Genomic DNA, 16,641 nt, shown 5'->3' on the forward strand with positions numbered 1-16,641 from the left:
GAAAGAGGACGTTGGTGTGTGGGCCTGGGAAGGAGGTGAAGGTGGAGGGGTGCAGAGAGAGATTTGGGGATGACCAGAGACATATGCATGTGCAAAGGGAGATCTAACAGGGTTTCAGATTTTAGGAGGCAAAGCAGCGTTGGAAGGACTTTCTGATTCCACCTGGCCGTGGACTTTAAGCATTCTGTCATCTTCCTTGGGGACTCCGAGAAGCCACTGCTCAGAGCACAGATCCCTGTTTGGATTCCAGTAGGAGCACAGGCTCCCAGAAGGGCAAGTTATTACTCTGTGCTGCACACACGGGTCATGCCTTCTGAAGAGCAGCTGGGAGCTGGGGCCAACCCCCAGCCACCATGCCTAGTGTCTGGGCTGTTTCCCTGCCAGGGCTGAGCTAGATGTTAGAAGTCCTAAATTAATTGTCTACATAACTCAATGTCTACCTCCTAATGAATGTCTTGTCTAAAAGGATGTAAGGCGCAGTTCGAATGCAATGAAGAGATTTCATGGAAGAAAGAGACACAGGCTGGAAGTCAAAGTAAAGATTTATCCTTGCATCAGAATGTTTTAGATCTTGCAATTTGCATATACAAAGAATTCAGCAACATTCACTGGCATTATAATCAGAGCAAGATCAAATTATAGATGTAATAAGAGAAAATATGATAGTTGAAACTGGGAATACATACATATATTATAAAGATTGCACATAAATTAAACACAACTGAGTTAAACAAAATTATCAGTAATCATACATTTTAAAAATAACATGGGCATGTCTCGGAATGCTGAAACAGACATGTCAGGCTCATTTTAAAAAGTTTTTAAAAACACATAAAAATACCTTTTAAAACACTGGTATGCATTCTTCATTCGTCTAGCACGTGGAGAGAGACAGTAAAGTGAGTCACACAGTGACCGTACAGCTTGTCGATCAGAACGGTAGGCTCCTAATCGCTATTTGGCATTTGAATGCAACCGCATGCAACATACAAAAACGTGACAGGAAGGACGGTGGAGTCGGTGCCGTCAGCGTGGTATGGTTTGTTATGTACAGTGGACCTACTTTGACCGAGGGGGAAGAAGAGGTCAGCTTTTTGGCTGGCACAGATAGGGCGGCCAGTCCCCAAGTGCCCAAAGAGACTGTTTGGACCGGAGGGGGCCTTGGACTGGGTGCGGGGGCCTGGGCAGAGGCCATGAGGCTACAATTCCCAGGCCCCCAGAAAGGCCAGTGCCTCCAAGGGACAGTGGCTTCTGCTTTGTCTCCAGAATTGGAAGGGCTACAGAAGGTGCCAGGATGCTTGCAGTGGGCACAGGAGACGGAAGAACACACACATGGGGCACTTTCCCAAGGGTACCCCGGATAAGGTTGATCTTAATCTCCATCCAAGAGATGCCAGGTGGCCACTAAAAGGCCTGACAGATTCTAATGAGGGTTCCTAAATTAGACCCAAACCCATTCCCTGACTTTGACTTTAGTTACCTTCACCACAACTAGCCGGCTCGGTTTCCAGGGTTTGGTGCCGAATGAAAGCTTGGTTCTCTCTCTTCTCCTTCAGTCAAAGAAAGGCTCTGGACTTGGGGTTTTAACAATGAAAACATATGGGACCAGCTGGTGAGTCTTGCAAAGTTCCCTCCATTTTCCTCCTCGACCCCAATGCATTCTCACTGTACTGGGAAGGAGAGAGGGATGCATTCAGCAGTGCGTGTGTAGCCCAGGGATGCGGCTGGCGGGGTGGGGGGGGGGGGGTTGGCAGCAGTCACAAAGTTGTGCTTCTGCCCTTCCTGCTGGCACCTCCTCTTACCCAGGGGTGGGGCTCAGAGGAGCAGCGGAGGCTTGATTACGCAAGGCTACTATCAGCATGTAACCAGCCTTGGGTTTGCATTGTGCACACCAGGGACGGACACCGGATGAATAGTGCAATAGGAGGGTACAATCACTTCTCAGTGGAAATGTCAAATAAGGCCTTTATATTTCTTTTAAAAAGCAAAAACAAAAAACAAATGTACCCCAAATGCACATGTTAAATGCTTTTAGTAAGTCAGAGCAGGTGTCTTTTTTTTTTTTTATATTGTGCTCATCTGCTCATCTGCTACCGTATGGCCACAGAAAGATCACTGTCCTTAAACTTTTCTACATTCATCCTTCCCCCCCCTTTTTTTTTTTTTGCCCCACTAACCAATCCTGTCTGGCAGTGAGATCGTTATTACCCAGTGTCAAAGGTCTCAGTAGTATTTCCATTCAAAAATAAGTTAGCCTTTAGATTTAAGGATTTCTCTCTCTTTTTCTTTTATTTAAATATTGGGGAGTGGGACTTTAAAAAAAAACATATAAATCTAGATTTTAAGATTTCTTTTCTTACAAACAATCTTAGCTTTTACAAGATTTTTTTTTTTTTTTTAAATACCAAAATGCTCCTCAGAAAGTTTAAAGCATAATTGCTTGTGGTTTTCTCCCCAAGCGCGTGCTCCTTGCAGCTGTGTGAGTTGGATGTTCGGCTTTATCTGAACGTTAGGACTGGGGAGTGGTTGGTGTTGAGGCTCTAGGAGAGCTCAAGACCAGCTGGGCGGCGGGGGCAGAGTGGGAGGTGAGGGTGAGAAAGGCAGATGGTCATCTGCGTCAAACGCCCAGACAGACAGACAGCAAGGGGCTACGTGGGAGCACAGCCCGCGAGCTGGTTGCGCTGTACCCAAAGCCATGGGCGAACCTTACCCCCGGCGCCTACATCTCCCCTCTTCTAGCCAAGGCAGCAAGGACCCAGCCTTGAGTAAACGCATGTTTAAGTCTCACTCTACAGCCACCAGCGACGCTAACGTGTTTTACACCTGCATTCAGGCTGCAGAGTCTTTGACCTTCAAAATGTAAAAATCAACCACATGAGTTGCAACAGAGGATTTCACAGAATTCCCTATTTACAGTGTAACCTCGTGAACATTTTACCTTCCACAAAATGCCACTGCTCGGGGCTGTAAAATCAGGGTCAGGAAAGAGAATTTTCAACTGATTTTTGAGTCCTTGACCGCTTTCTTAATAGCGGGCTTTGTGTTTACTCTCCTGCATAAGCACATGTTGCATACTAAGATTTTTAACATTTAGAGGTGCTGCATGTGTGAAATTCAATGATGTGATGAACCTGATGCAAAATTAAAATAATTACTGATACTAGCAGAAATATATTTTACAGGATATTACTTGACCTTAATATATTATTCCACTTTTTAAAAGGGGTATTTAAGATTTAATGACTTTATAGCTGGTGGCCTTTAAAGCATAACAAAATATATACAAAGAAATTAGGATGGGTATTAATGTCAACTATGAAATAAATTAACATGATTTTTATAAAATATACTGACCATTAAATTAAAAAATATTTTAAGGCAGGAATTTTCATTTGAAATTAGCATAATCAGAAAATATATCAATAAAATCTTGTACCACTTTGTAGCAGAATTCATACTGTTCCTGGGGAAAAAAAAAAAAAAAGACGTTAAAGTGATATTTTTTTAAAAATCCATTAATTTAATTAGGAGAAACATTTAAAAAGAAGACATGAAACAGTGTGACCGGTTATAACATTTACTTTTTGGGCACTTCCAAATAAAGCTGGATTTTTGTTGTTTTTGTTATTGTTGTATTTTAAGATTTTATTTATTTGAGAGAGAGAGAGAAAGTGAGAGAGCGAGCAGGGTGGGGAGGGGCAGAGGGAGAGAATCTCAAGCAGTCTCCCCACTGAGCGCAGAGCCCGTCTCAGGACTTGATCCCAGGACCCCGAGATCATGGCCTGAGCCGAAACCAAGAGTCGGATGCTCGACCGACTGAGCCACCCAGGTGCCCCTAAAGCTGTTGTTTTATATAGAAAATGTCAATGTTTAGTTTCAACTTGGCGTATTTTAGGGTAGTCTGAGTAAAAGGCCTTCAGTTTTCATATTTAAACTGGAAAACAGGTATTTTTGAAATGACAATGAGAAAAGTCAGAATACTGAACTTCAGATAAACTTCACAATGAACAAACAAGTAATCTATGGAAGTTTAAAAAGATGAACCTCTAGGCTATTTTTAAACCTAAGTTTACTCTAAAAAGGGGACACTGTTTTATATAAATTTTACTAGAATTCAGAAGAATATTGCCTTCTCTCTGTCTAAGGCATTTAACTCATTAGAACATGGCTGCACATCATCTGACTCTTGTCCTCCTCGGGGATCTTGGAGGGGGTAAGGCTGGGAGCCAGGGCTGTGGGTGGATAGAGGGGCGGCCACACGGGGCCTGTGGTGTCGCCAATAGCGGGCACTCCATGGGAAGACACGTAAAAGACGGAGCCGACGGCAGTTGCCAGAGGTTTTGGAGAACTGTGTGCGTGACGATCAATGGGCAGAGGGGGAGTGGACCCCAAAGTTTTGAGTAACAACAGACGGCAGCTAACCTGCCTCTCAAGTAACAGGGTCTGGTTGCTTGCAGACCCTAGACATCGCTGGCTGAGTGGCCATGGCAGTTGGGCCCTCAAGTGAGGGGCCTGGGAAGCCAGAGAGACCCAGTGTGGCCGCCAGCCCCTCCCGCCTCCTCTCCCAGTATTTGGAAGGTACTTCAGCCACACGTCAAAGTGGCTCCAATCAGGCAGGAGGTGGAGACGCCATTAATCACTCTCTGTTTTAGCAGGAAACACAAGAGCAAACCACGACCCAGCCACACTGTGTCTTGCGTCCAAGTCACTGGTGGCCAGGGATCAATGGCATGTATTTTGGCAATTTATTGGGATGACATGGGCCACACCTCAGGTTACAGACATTTCCGATCAAGGCACAAAGCTCCCAGAAAACAAAACAAAACAAAAAAACACACACACTTTTAGCCTTGGAATGCCAGTTGCCCTAAAGCCTATCTCAGGAGTCTTGCAGAGTGGCCAGCAATTTGCTGACTTTCAAAGTCAGGTTATAAACCCTCTGTTAAACGGTGTCACCGGAACAGAGAGCACAGACACGGGCTAAATGACAGCCACGGGCAGCTTCCCAGGGAGGGGTCCGGCGAGAGGCGGCAGTGGGAAGAGCAGAGCTGAGTCAGGGGGCGTTCGGATGGAGAGGCTCTTGGACATAGGATACATGGGCCAGACCAGATGAATTTATGAGAGCTAAGGTCCCTTCAACACCAAGGAAGTGTTTGTATGCTGAGCCAGACAAGGGCGCCTCCCTGGGCCAGGCACTCGTGGGGTCACTGACGGACATACATAAAGCCAATGTGCACATCGACTAAAGGCAGGGGCGATCACCCCATTTTCCACAGATAAGGAACTAAAGTCCAGAAAGTGGAAGGAGCTTGTTCGAGGTTGCAGAGCCATGATGGGGGCCAGCCATGCATTTGGGATGACTGCCCGAAGCCCGAGCATCAAAGGAACGCCACGGCTTAGCTTTTATATTTAACCGGGGGCAGGACAAAAGCTACAACCGCTGCCTGGGGAAGCCTGTAGTGGACTTAAGAACAGTCAGGAAAGGAGCTGAGAGAGTCTGGCTCAGAATTAAAAAAGGAATTTTTTTGGAGGGTGTTCCTATTCATTATTATTATTTTGATCTAGAAAATCCCCCATGGAGGGGTCTGCCTCTGTGTTTTCCATGCCCAAAGTCGTTCACGTTTGTGATGCCCCTAGGAGGTATTAGCTATCGGGAGGCAGGCATGACTTTTAGAAGGACCTCTCTAGCATCTTCCAGAGGTCTAGCAAGAAGGACTGCCTGTGCTGGGATGAGGGCTCTAAGGAGAGCAGAGGGCCCCTCGCACCATCTCCTTTCTGCTCTCAGTCACGGCCCGGGCCTAAGAGGGGCACGTGGGGCAAGGTGTGTGGGGAGCCAGCAGGCACCCTGTTTCCTTTACTCATAGTGGCTCTCAAACCTGTCTGCACTTTGGGACCACAGGGAGGGCTTTAAATATGTCAATGCCTGCCTGGGTCCCACCCCCAGAAAGCTTAAGGGCAGCCTGGCAGTGGAGGAATATGAACTCTCTCCAGGCCCGGCTAGTGTGCCGTCGGGGTGAGATCCGTGCTCCCGCCCACCCTGGGGGCGGGAGGCGAACCCCGCTGCACTCCGGTGGTTCTAGCAGTTGGGCTTCCCCTGCGATGGGAAGGTTGTGGAAGGCTCTCCTGCCACCTTCTATACTTGCTGGAGTCAGGATCCTGTTAGCCATGCAGAGTGAGTGGACAGGGAGGGCAAATGTAAAAACAGGAAGACCGGAGAGAAATGATGGGTTATAACAGTTTCTGAAATCGCACTTATTGGGGTAGAACAATCACCACGGTTGCGAGGAGGCACGCCTTCTGCAAACCAGAAAGTGTGTGGATCTGTCATAGGATGAAAGAGAACGGCGCCAGAATATGGTGGAAGAGTCACTTGGACACAGAAAGCTGGTATCATCAGTGCATCTGTCCAAGGGGTCTCACAGTCTAAAGCCACGAGTGTGCCCCTCCTCCCGTGTCCTGCCCAGGGGACAGTCCCCAGCAGAGACAAGGAAGGAAGGGGGTCCATAAAACTTCACTGCAAAGAGTACCATGAGCTCTTTCCCTTGGGAAGCTCACCCTCCTCCCTCCCCACACACTCGAGCTCCTTGAATGAAACAGACACCAAATTCAATGTAAGACAATTCTTGACCCTTCCAGAAATGTCCCCATGGCTCCATTTCTTACCAGGGTTTGCACCATATGTGGTCTCTGAAGTCGCAAACTCTTCACAGCTTGGAATACGTCTAAAAGGCCCTCGGCTTTCACTCGTTCCAGAATGTTGCTGAGCGCTATGAATGTACCTGTTCGCCCGGCTCCAGCACTGGGGAGGAAAAGTGCTTAATGCAGATAACCAAACGCACCCGTGGGGATGAGAAAGGGACAGCCCGCAGCTCAGCCCTACACATCAGCGCAAAGCCATCATCACTGAAAGCGATCAAAGTTTGGATTTCTAACGATCATCTATACTGAGCGAGAGTCAGCAAACATGAAATTCCTAAAACACTTGTCCAGTTGCAGCAGAAAGGTATCTCTTGAGTTGGATCGAGACCGGTTACAAACTTTCAAGCTAGGGCAACCATGTCCCCCCCGCCTGGTGTAGACTGCTGGTTCTCAGAGTGTGGTCCCCAGGACCAGCAGCATCAGCATCGCCTGGGGACTTGTCAGAAATGCAGACCCTCCTGGTTTAGGACTAGGGAGAGGTCATCTCTGTCTAGACTCTCCTTCTGTGCTAGGGACCGCCTTCTGAGAGGTGCTGGTTCATAAGGTGTGAGGTTAAGACAGGGGGCAGTCACTGCCAGTAAAGACTAGATAAGGGACACCTCCCAGCAAAGATCTGGGTCCACTTCCCTTAAGATGATCATTTTCTTGATACACTGGATAAACCCTACAAGAGCAGAGCTCAGACACCCTCAGGAGAGCCAAGCAACCAGGCCTAAAGTGGGCAGGTCTGGCTGGCTTCTTCCAGAAAGCCCTCCAGGCCCAGAGGCCTGAGGGTGGGCTGATTCTAAGGCTCCTGACCTATTTCAACGACTGTCCCCACATCTGCCCTTGTGGGACCTTGTTCACCTTTGACTCCCTGGTGCCCTCCGTGTGCTAAACTCCGTCTGGGTCTGTGGAGGCAGAACACAAAGGAACTCTTTCTAGTTTATTCCAAATGACTCCTACAAAGCCCCCCCCGGGAACTGAAAACCGAGGCCGGTGCTCCACCTGCTGGCCAGGCCCGAAGTGCGCCGAGGCCGGTCCCAGGCAAAGAGTTCCAAACCCTCCAAGGTCAGCCGAGGCCCTGGCAGCTCCAAGGGGTGGGTGGGGCGGGGCCAGTGGCAGTCACAACAAACAGTGCAAGCCACGTGTGGAAGAAGAAATAGAAGTGCAGCTTCAGAAGCAAATGAGCACCCCGAGAATGAAAATACCCCAAACTCCTGCCTGCTAGGGAGAGCTTTGGGATGGCGGCCGGCCAGGGGTTGGAGTGACCAGAGCTGAGTCAGCGCGGAAGGGCCCTGAGTTGGCAGGTCTTTACATTTGGCCAGATTCACCCTTTCACCCTTGCAACACTGCTTATCAAGGTCCTTGCTGGGGATGCCCCACTGCCCCCAGGCATTCCGCACCGAGCACGTCCCTCCAGTGGCCTCCCTGGCGCCTGACTCGGGAGCTGGGCTGAGAGGCTTGGGGCCGGAGTGGGGCTGCAGGCCTCTGGTAGCAGTCCCAGCCTGGACATCCTCGGGGGCCTCCAGAAAGTCTGTCTGCCGTGAGGATGTGCTGTAGCATGACTTGGATCCCCGAGGACCCGGGGAGAGGATAGGGAGGGGTGGGCACATCTGCCAGGGCCAGAACCACCCATGCAAGCCGTTGAAGTTCGGGAGTGGGTCTGTCTGAGCCGTGCTCAGCAGGTTTTTGGAGGACTTCAAAAGCCTTGTGGAGATGTGTGTTTGGGTCACTTCCTTGCTCCTCCTCCCACAACGTCTCCTGCATGTATCTAAGATGACATTTACGCACGTAAAGCTAGCTGTGCAAGGGAAAGTTAAAAGTAGAGTCTAGGGAAATGCCGCGGCTGGGAGCAGCACCCTGGGCGCGGGGTCTACATCTACCCCACCAGGAGGGGCGCCCCGGGCCCTGGGCCGCTCACCTGCAGTGCACGGTGATGGGGTGGTTGCCCGTCTGTTGTTGCTGCTTCTGCACGGCTGCGATGAGGTCGATCATGCCTTTGCCCTCGGCCGGGATCCCGACCTCGGGCCAGCCATGGAAGTGGAACTGGCGGACCATGCGGGTCTGCTCCTCCTGGTGGGCCAGGGGCTGCAGGCAGGAGAGGGCATTTCCGCTCACACAACCCCGACCACCCAGGACCAGGCCCAAGCCCACCCACCCTCCCGCGAACCAGGGCCCAGGCTCGGGCTCCTCCTGGGGCCTTCACAGCCAGCACAGTCCCCGTGTGGCTGGCCTGAGGGTCCTGGCCAGGCTGTCTGTGGGCCGTGTGCACCCCAGAGCGGAAGGTGGCAGAATTTCCTTCTGAGAGGGAAGCAGGATATGCAGGGGATGGTCCCCGGAGCCCCCGGCAGGGCCCGCCGGACACATGAGGGATCCTGGCAGCTTTGCTGAGAGAACAGGAGCGTCTCCTTCTTAAGAAGCCAGGACCCCTCATGCCCCCCAGAGGCTCTGAACAAGTCTGGAGAGGCCTCTGTGGCTTCATCCACACGCCTTCTTCCTCCCGCCCCCTCCCCCGCCGCTGCCACTTCTCCTGAGCGGGGTGTTGGTGGCCGTGGAATGCCTCTTGGAGTCGGTCACTCCGCTCCCCCACCCTCGTGCTCCAGCAAGGAGACACGTGACCACGGAGGTCCGGAGGGTAGAGGAGATCTGCCCCTTGATAACACGGCTCCCTGTTCACTGCACTGACCGCAGATACGAATGCACCAGTTCGAAAAGGCTGGAGGAACAGGACATTCCGGGACAATCGCAAGCAGACCCTGAGGGGCGCTGCGGGGCCTTCTGTCTACGGGAGCGTCCAGCGCTCTGGCGACAGTACCTGCTTGAAGGTGACCAGGAAGTCCCGTATGCTGATGGCTTCCGAAAGCGTGTCGCTCTTTATCTCGACCGTTATCTCGCCATGAGTCACTGAGCCCTCTGTCGGCCAGTACTGGAAGCATTTATCCTTGGGGCATAAGATAAAATCTTAAGTCTCCCAGGAGATAATCTGCTGGTAGCGGTTTGACATTAGGAGGCAGGCTTGCTCTCAAACCATTTAGCGTATTTCATGTGACCGAGTCGATCGCTTACGAATGTGAGTATGAAGGCCCGTTAATACCTGCTGACCGAGGGAATCCAGAAACAGACAGGTGTATTTGGAACTCTGACACAGGAAGAGATTATTCAATCAGTGGGGCTGGAAAACTTGGCTTTCCATATAGGAAAAGGGCTGGGTCCCTGACTCGCCCTGCCAGGGCTGATAGGAACGGTCCAGCCCTCCTGGAGTTGGGCAGTGCACAACCTGCACTACCATACACGGCAGCTTCGAATCTTCGTAAAAGTAAACCCAGACAGGTTAAGACTTAAAGTCAAAAACAAAACTGTGAAAGCCTTAGAAGAAAATGTCTTTTCTTCTGGGGGTACAGAAGGACTTACTAAAAAACAAGACCTCAAAAGAGCCAACCACCCACGACACAAAGATTGTGACATCAGATTAGAACACAATGAACTTCCCTTCATCAACAAACATGGTCGAGAGAGTGAAAAGACATGCCAGCAGCTGTGACAAGATATCTGCAGTACATGCAACCCACAAAGGGTTAGTATCAAGAATATGTAAAGAATTCTTACAAGTCAATATGAAAAGAATAAGCAACTCACTAGCAAAATGGGGGAAAGATATGGCCGGGCATCTTGCACGGAGGGAACATGCCATCTATAAATATATGAAGTGATGCTTGACCTCAGAGGAATCAGAGGGATGCCAATCAGAGCCTCGAAGGGATGATGTACATGTGCGTCTAGTCAATCAGCAGACATGAGGATCCCTAACAACACTAGGGATGCCAATGAATGATCTCTCTCCTCCACTGCCAGGGTCCACTTGGAAAACGTAACCACTCTGCAACGCAGTTAGGAGCTATCTGTCAATTCAAACTGTCACACGCTCTCCAACGTAGCATTCTGTCTCTTTGGAACAGGCTCTTCCCTGTGCAGCATCAGACCCGTAGGAGAATGTGCCAGTTTGTGAAATAATAAAATGGAATCAACCCAAATGCCCACAACACAAGAAGGGACAAATAAACGGATGCAGGATATATGGTATGTGCGGTGGGACACAATGAAATACTGATGAATGAACCACAGCTACAGGCATCAAGAGTATCAGAAGCATCCCTCGGAGTGGAAAAAGCAAGTCCCAGAAGAATATGTACCGTAACGACACCCTTTATGTGAAGTTCGAAAGCGAGCAAAACTGAGCAGTAGCTTCTTTAGACATACACATATAGGATATAAAAACATTTCTGAAAAAGCCAAGACCACGTCCACTAAGATGGTTTTAAAAAGACCAGTGGTGGGGCGCCTGGGTGGCTCAGTCAGTTAAGCATCTGCCTTCAGCTTGGGTCATGATCCCGGGGTCCTGGGATCGAGCCCCGCATCGGGCTCCCTGCTCAGCAGGGAGTCTGCTTCTCCCTCTCCCTCTGCCACTCCTCCTGTTCTCTCTCTCTCTCTCAAATAAATTAAAAAAAAAAAAAAACCTGTAAAATAATAAAAAGACCAGTAGTAATAAGTGTCGGTGGAGAAACTGGAACCCCTATACCCTCTGCTGGGAGTATAAAACGGGGCAGCTGCTTTGGACATTCTTCCAAATGTCCAGCCCTATGAGTTCGTGAGACAGAGTTACGGTGTGGCCCAGCAATTCCACCCCGAGGTGTCTACCCAAGAGAAATGAAAACACAGCCACATAAGAACTCGAACATGGATGTTTCCAACATAATTCATAATAGCCCCAGAGTGAAAACAACCCAAATATCCATCAACGGATGAATGGTAAACAAATGTGGTACGTCCATACAATGGAATACTAGTTGTCAAGAAAAAAAGAACCTATGCTTGATACAACACAGTTAAAACTTGAAAAAATGCTAAGTAAAAGAACTCAATCACAAAAGACATGTTGTATGATCTCATTTACACGAAATATCTAGAACAGGCAAACCCATAGAGGCAGAAAGTAGATTAGTGGTTGCAGATGAGGAAGGAATAGGGACTGGCTACTCATGGGTATGGGGTTTCTTTTGAGACCAACCGAGCCCCGTTTGATTTAACAGGAGAGGGGTGATGGAAATTATCTGGAATTAAATAGTGGTGATATTGCACAACTCTAAAAATGCTAAAAATTGCTGACTTGCACCCTTTAAAAATATGGATGGAATGGTATGTGAATTACATCTCAATATGTGTTTTTAAAAAAGCAAAGAAATCAAAACACAGATCCAGGGTAGTGGTTCTATCTTGGGAGAGCACTCAGATAGGTGTGCATTACTGGTAAAAGTCTGGTTTTTCAGTTGGAGAGTGGGCTCATGAGTACTTATTATGTTGTTAAATAAATACAGTACAAAAAGGCCCTCGATGGATCTCTGGGGACAGGAAAACATTGATTCATTCAGTTCAACCAGGACAGCATCCGTAAGGTGCACATATCAATGCCCACGTCCTTATGTCTTGAAGAAAGTGAGTAAATGTTGTTTTGTTCCACAGGTTTTGATCAAATCTGCATTTGTGGGAAATTCAAAATGGTAGACCTACAAGGCTGGTTAAATAAAATGTCGGCTAAAAACAAAAGCCAGTGTGGGTGGTCAGGGCTAAGCAAATGGAACTTTTTTTCATTTCCATCCTCTCTCCCTCCTCAGCCGCTGTGGCCTGGGCTCAGCAGCTGACCGTGGGTGGGCCATTCACAGGGGACCGCCAGGGTCTTGCAGGCGGGCTGGGCCGCCAGGGGTGCACACTGCCCCCCGAGGGCCCGGGCCGGCCACGAGCACTGCTGACCTGTTCTCTCTCCTGGACCTCCGTCAGCATTACGACCGTGTGGCACTTCCACTCCCACACCATCCTCCAGAAGTCCTCCACTGTGTGCGCCAGGGGCCCCTGGGTGGCGATGAAATAGTCCTTCTGTCGGTAGCCCTTCAAACCGGGAACAGGGGTTAGAGTCTGACCTCCCCTCATGCTGGTTCCTGCACAGCCGCAGGGCTTTAGGAGAGCCCAGGGCCTAAGCACGGAAAACGTTCTCCAGCTTCCCAGGGCGCGCCGAGCCCCAGCTGACAGGCATGCACAAGTGCGCTCTGCGATGGGTCAGGACGCCCACTCTCTCTGCAACCGAATCACCTCCCCTGCAGCACCTGGGGTCACCTCTCTGAGTGGGTATCTAGAGCCAAGCTCCCCCCGGCCACCTGCGAAAGCACCCTTGCCTCTGCTCTCACATCTTCCTGCGTTGCGGATCAGTTAGCATCACGGTGGTGGACTGGGTGTGGACTTAAGAGGAAATGGGTTCAAATCCAGTTCCTCCACGCAGCCCAAGGGACCTTTGGCACAGTTTTCTCATCTGCAAAGCGGAGTTCTGACGCAGACTCGGCCGCCACATCCTTCCCCACCCATTCCTCGGCTAACCCCACGGTGCGTGGAGACCCCTGGTGACCTGAACACACAACCACGTTGTCCACGTGGAGCGGGTTGCAGACAGTGAGGGACAGAGAGCCATGCAAGCACCCGTGGGTATTAGGGATATAACAGAAAAATTGCTGTGTCTTAAAAACAGAATGAAACTAGCAATTACTTAGCAGTACGCCTATGGTCTCTATTCCCAAAATTCATTATTCTTTTTTTTTTTTTTTTCATGCAAGTAATTCTGCTAATGAAATGATTTGGATTTCAGGATTCCTTCCTGATTGTGAAAAGGAGTTAATTAAGAGTCCCTGTGATCACAGGCGAAGGAAACCAGCTGCATCTTCGCAAAGCACGTCCAGGTCCACTGTACTTACATCTATAAAGGAGGCGTTGATGTAGTCTGTGTATTCTTGACCCCTTTTCATGGAAAGGATCACCCGGTTGAAGTCATCTGCAAAGCAGGATGTCCCTTCAGTTAGCACACACTCCAGTCCTGCCTTGCAAACTTCAATGTGTTGCTACACGCTTCCAAAATATAAAACTTATTAATAAAATTGCTACCTCAAGCCAAGTCCCTGGAAGGTTTACTCTATAAAACAGGTTAATTAAATTGGCCCAGAAAATTGTGTTTTGCTAGGAAAGCTCTGAAAATATTCTAGTTATCATTGTCATTTGTCATGAATTGAGGTAATTCATACCACGACAGGAGAATTAAAAGTATCGCATTTCAGGAATGAGAGGAGTGTGGCCAGGCAGGCGGCCTGGGGTGGCGGCCACAGTCGCCAAGAAACCGGGCTCTGAGGCTGAGGCAGGCTTCACCCAGCCCTCACGCACCTCGGATGCTCGGTGGCCACTAATGCGTGTCAGGAGCCCGGGGTCCACCTCCCCAAGGCGGCACCCTCTCCCTTCCTTTCCTGTGGTTCCTCTGATCCCTGTGGAGTTCCTTTCTTCCCTCCTCAACAAACAAATGTGGGCGCTCCGTCCTCCCCCTTATCCGGGACCTCAGCAGCCTAGGGTCCTGACCGCACCCCTGCCCGCTTCCCACCTCCCTAAGGCCTGGAGCAGGGTCCCTCCTCCATGTACAGACTTAGGGGATGATTGGATGAGACCGGAATTGGGCAGCCCCAGACTGATGACCAAAGCAAATCTCGCCAATTCCAGGAAGTCCTCCCTCTCCCGCCATCTACGTCTCATATCACAAGCCGCCCGCCTGACACCCAGGACTGTCTGGGTCACCTGTCCTTGCTTCACAGGTGGGTGTTCTCTTCCCAACACTCGCCATCGCCCCCAGGAGCCCTTAACCCCAGGCCCCGAGGGTGTCCTGCCCTTGGGCCCTGGCTCGCAGAGGTGGGTCGTCATAGACTTTCACAGGGTGCCGACCCCGATCCCATCCTGCTATGAGGGTTTAAATTCCCCCGGGCGGCCGTGGGGCTGCCTTACACGGGATGATCTGGATGACCCTGGCCTTCTTCATGTTCGCCGGCAGGTTGCCCGTCCTCATGTTCTCCTTCATGATCCGGACATTGGTCAGTTTCTGCAGTCAAGAAAGACATAATCATGCAGTCACAACGCCGACGCTCCTGAGCGAATCCCTCAACCCTGTAACAGCACCACTGTAAAGGGCACCCGTTAATCTCTTTCTCTACCTCCAGACATTTTCTGAATCTTCCAAAATAAAACTATGTGCATGACACACTCCCCCACGCGGTTGCTGCTCAGCTCTCAAAGTCCCTGATTATTCTTCCGCCTGCATCACGGGTGGGGTAGCCACCCTGCTTTTTCTGGGGTCCATCCGGAGGGGCAGTGACTGAAAGTGGCTTCCTTTAACCAGCCACCCGTCTTCCCGTACAGTCCGTTCACACGCACCCGGAACTCCTCCTCCAGCCCGATCTTGTCGAAGTGGGTGGCAGTGCTGTGCAGTGTCTGCAGGTGCTTTTCCAGGGAGGACACATCCAGCTCGGTGTCCCCGTAGAGGTAGTGCTCCAGCAAGGCTTGGTAGATGAACGTGTACTGCATCTGCGGGAGACCCAGAGCACCCAGCACCCTCGCGTGTGCCCGCAGCCTCTGGTCGTTCGGAGCGCAGCAGCTCCCCAACGGGCCTTGCTCTTCTCCATGTTTTGCCCAGGGAAGGAGGTGTGGGGGCAAAAGTCAGATTGACAGCCATGTATAATGACCATTTATGGCGTCAAGGAAGGAGAGTATGACAGCCGGCATTACTGAGCACACGTCGTCCCTGCCAGGCACTTTGAACACACACCATGTGGGGGACAGTCACGTGGTCTGGGGGGTGGCAAAGGGGTCTGGGTTTGCTCTGCGCAGCTCACACCAGGGTGAGGGGCGGGGCCCGGGGAAGGCACTACTCACATCCGTTTGAACCATCTGAGGGCGCTGGTTGCGAATTCTGGACACAAACTCAAAGACATCGACCTTCTGCTCGGCGTGCATCATGTCCATCATGGCATCGATCACTACGAAGGTGCCCGTCCGGCCCACGCCGGCGCTTCAAGGAAAAGGAAAGATGCCCCGTCATGAGGCACACAGCACCCCACCCCCGCCCGAAGTAAATGACAGGACTGCAGAGCTGACCTGTGCACCAAGACAGAAGGACACCCTCTCCCCTCCACCGGGAGAGTCCAACCCATCCCTCAAAACAGCCTTTCCTCCGTTAATAAAGAGCAAATCTCCGGTGAGGCCACCAGAGGGCACCATAATCTCAGTGAAATTATCTCAGATTGCTCTCTAATAACTATGGAAACTGTTGAAAGGCTCATCAAAAAGATCTGTTGTACTAGCCTTGTGTGAGATTGTGTGAGTCATCTTCTTCTGTTACCAAATGCTATCTTGCGATCACGTGTGCAAGTGGATTTTTTTTGAAATGTCACGCTTGAAATGGCTTTTCCAGGTTCTTTATAAAAAGGAGGCTCCCAGGCTAGGTCTGCTGGCTCTTGAGCCAAGGTCAGCCGAAGGAGAGGCACCAGCTGGAGCTCACTGGCGCTGGCTCAAGCTAGCTGGTCCTCAGGGTCTCCACTGACTGGTCTCCTGGCTAGGAAGCTGCCCGGCTGGATTCTTGGGTTTGGGTTTCCTGCCCTCCCAACGCATGCCCCACAGTACCTCCGGGACCTCGGTCCTGCCCTCCACCACCTGCTGTCCCAGGTGCCAGGTGGATCTCCACCAGACAGTGGGGCCGTGCATATTTGTTCCCCAGCATCCAGGACAGAGCGGGTACACAGTAGCGCTCAGCCAACATTCGCTGAACGAGTAAGCCCCTCATGACGCGGACTCGTGTGTGCAGCTTCTCTCATCAGAACGGGGCTGCCCCCTCCAGTCCCTGCAGCGTCAACCTCTTTTACAAAAGGAAAGTAACCTCTTTGACAAAAAGACTCACAACTTAATGAGTGACATCCCCCTACTTTCCTCTTTGTGGGGTTAGGTGAGAGATACTGCTCTTGCCAGTTAGTCTCCAAAACAGAGCTAGGACAGCAGGGAAGACCCTCTTCCGGAGCGGATCCCGTCATCTCAGGGGGAAAAGCAGGTCAAACA

At 50.6% G+C, this 16,641-nt stretch overlaps 1 protein-coding gene across 12 annotated transcripts in view; it reads right to left on the reverse strand.

Annotated features, from left to right (window-relative positions):
* Nucleotides 1-530: 530 nt before the first annotated feature.
* PTPRE (protein tyrosine phosphatase receptor type E) overlaps nucleotides 531-16,641 on the reverse strand; it is a 148,909-nt gene continuing 132,798 nt past the window's right edge. For 10 of the 12 annotated variants that reach the window (XM_081823297.1, XM_081823298.1, XM_081823300.1 and 7 more), the window contains 9 exons: nucleotides 15,466-15,601; nucleotides 14,968-15,117; nucleotides 14,542-14,635; nucleotides 13,476-13,552; nucleotides 12,487-12,621; nucleotides 9,497-9,622; nucleotides 8,603-8,769; nucleotides 6,664-6,799; nucleotides 531-3,463 (listed from right to left, as the gene is read on the reverse strand). In XM_081823297.1, the coding sequence (XP_081679423.1) occupies nucleotides 3,389-3,463; nucleotides 6,664-6,799; nucleotides 8,603-8,769; nucleotides 9,497-9,622; nucleotides 12,487-12,621; nucleotides 13,476-13,552; nucleotides 14,542-14,635; nucleotides 14,968-15,117; nucleotides 15,466-15,601 (1,096 nt within the window). In that variant the 3' untranslated portion in view covers nucleotides 531-3,388. The remainder of the gene's footprint in view (nucleotides 3,464-6,663; nucleotides 6,800-8,602; nucleotides 8,770-9,496; nucleotides 9,623-12,486; nucleotides 12,622-13,475; nucleotides 13,553-14,541; nucleotides 14,636-14,967; nucleotides 15,118-15,465; nucleotides 15,602-16,641) is intronic. The other 2 variants (XM_081823293.1, XM_081823295.1) reach the window with 2 other exon arrangements.

This window comes from Leptonychotes weddellii, chromosome 6, assembly GCF_054177405.1.
Source record: "Leptonychotes weddellii isolate Sample4059 chromosome 6, ASM5417740v2, whole genome shotgun sequence".
Taxonomy (NCBI): Eukaryota; Metazoa; Chordata; class Mammalia; order Carnivora; family Phocidae; genus Leptonychotes; species Leptonychotes weddellii.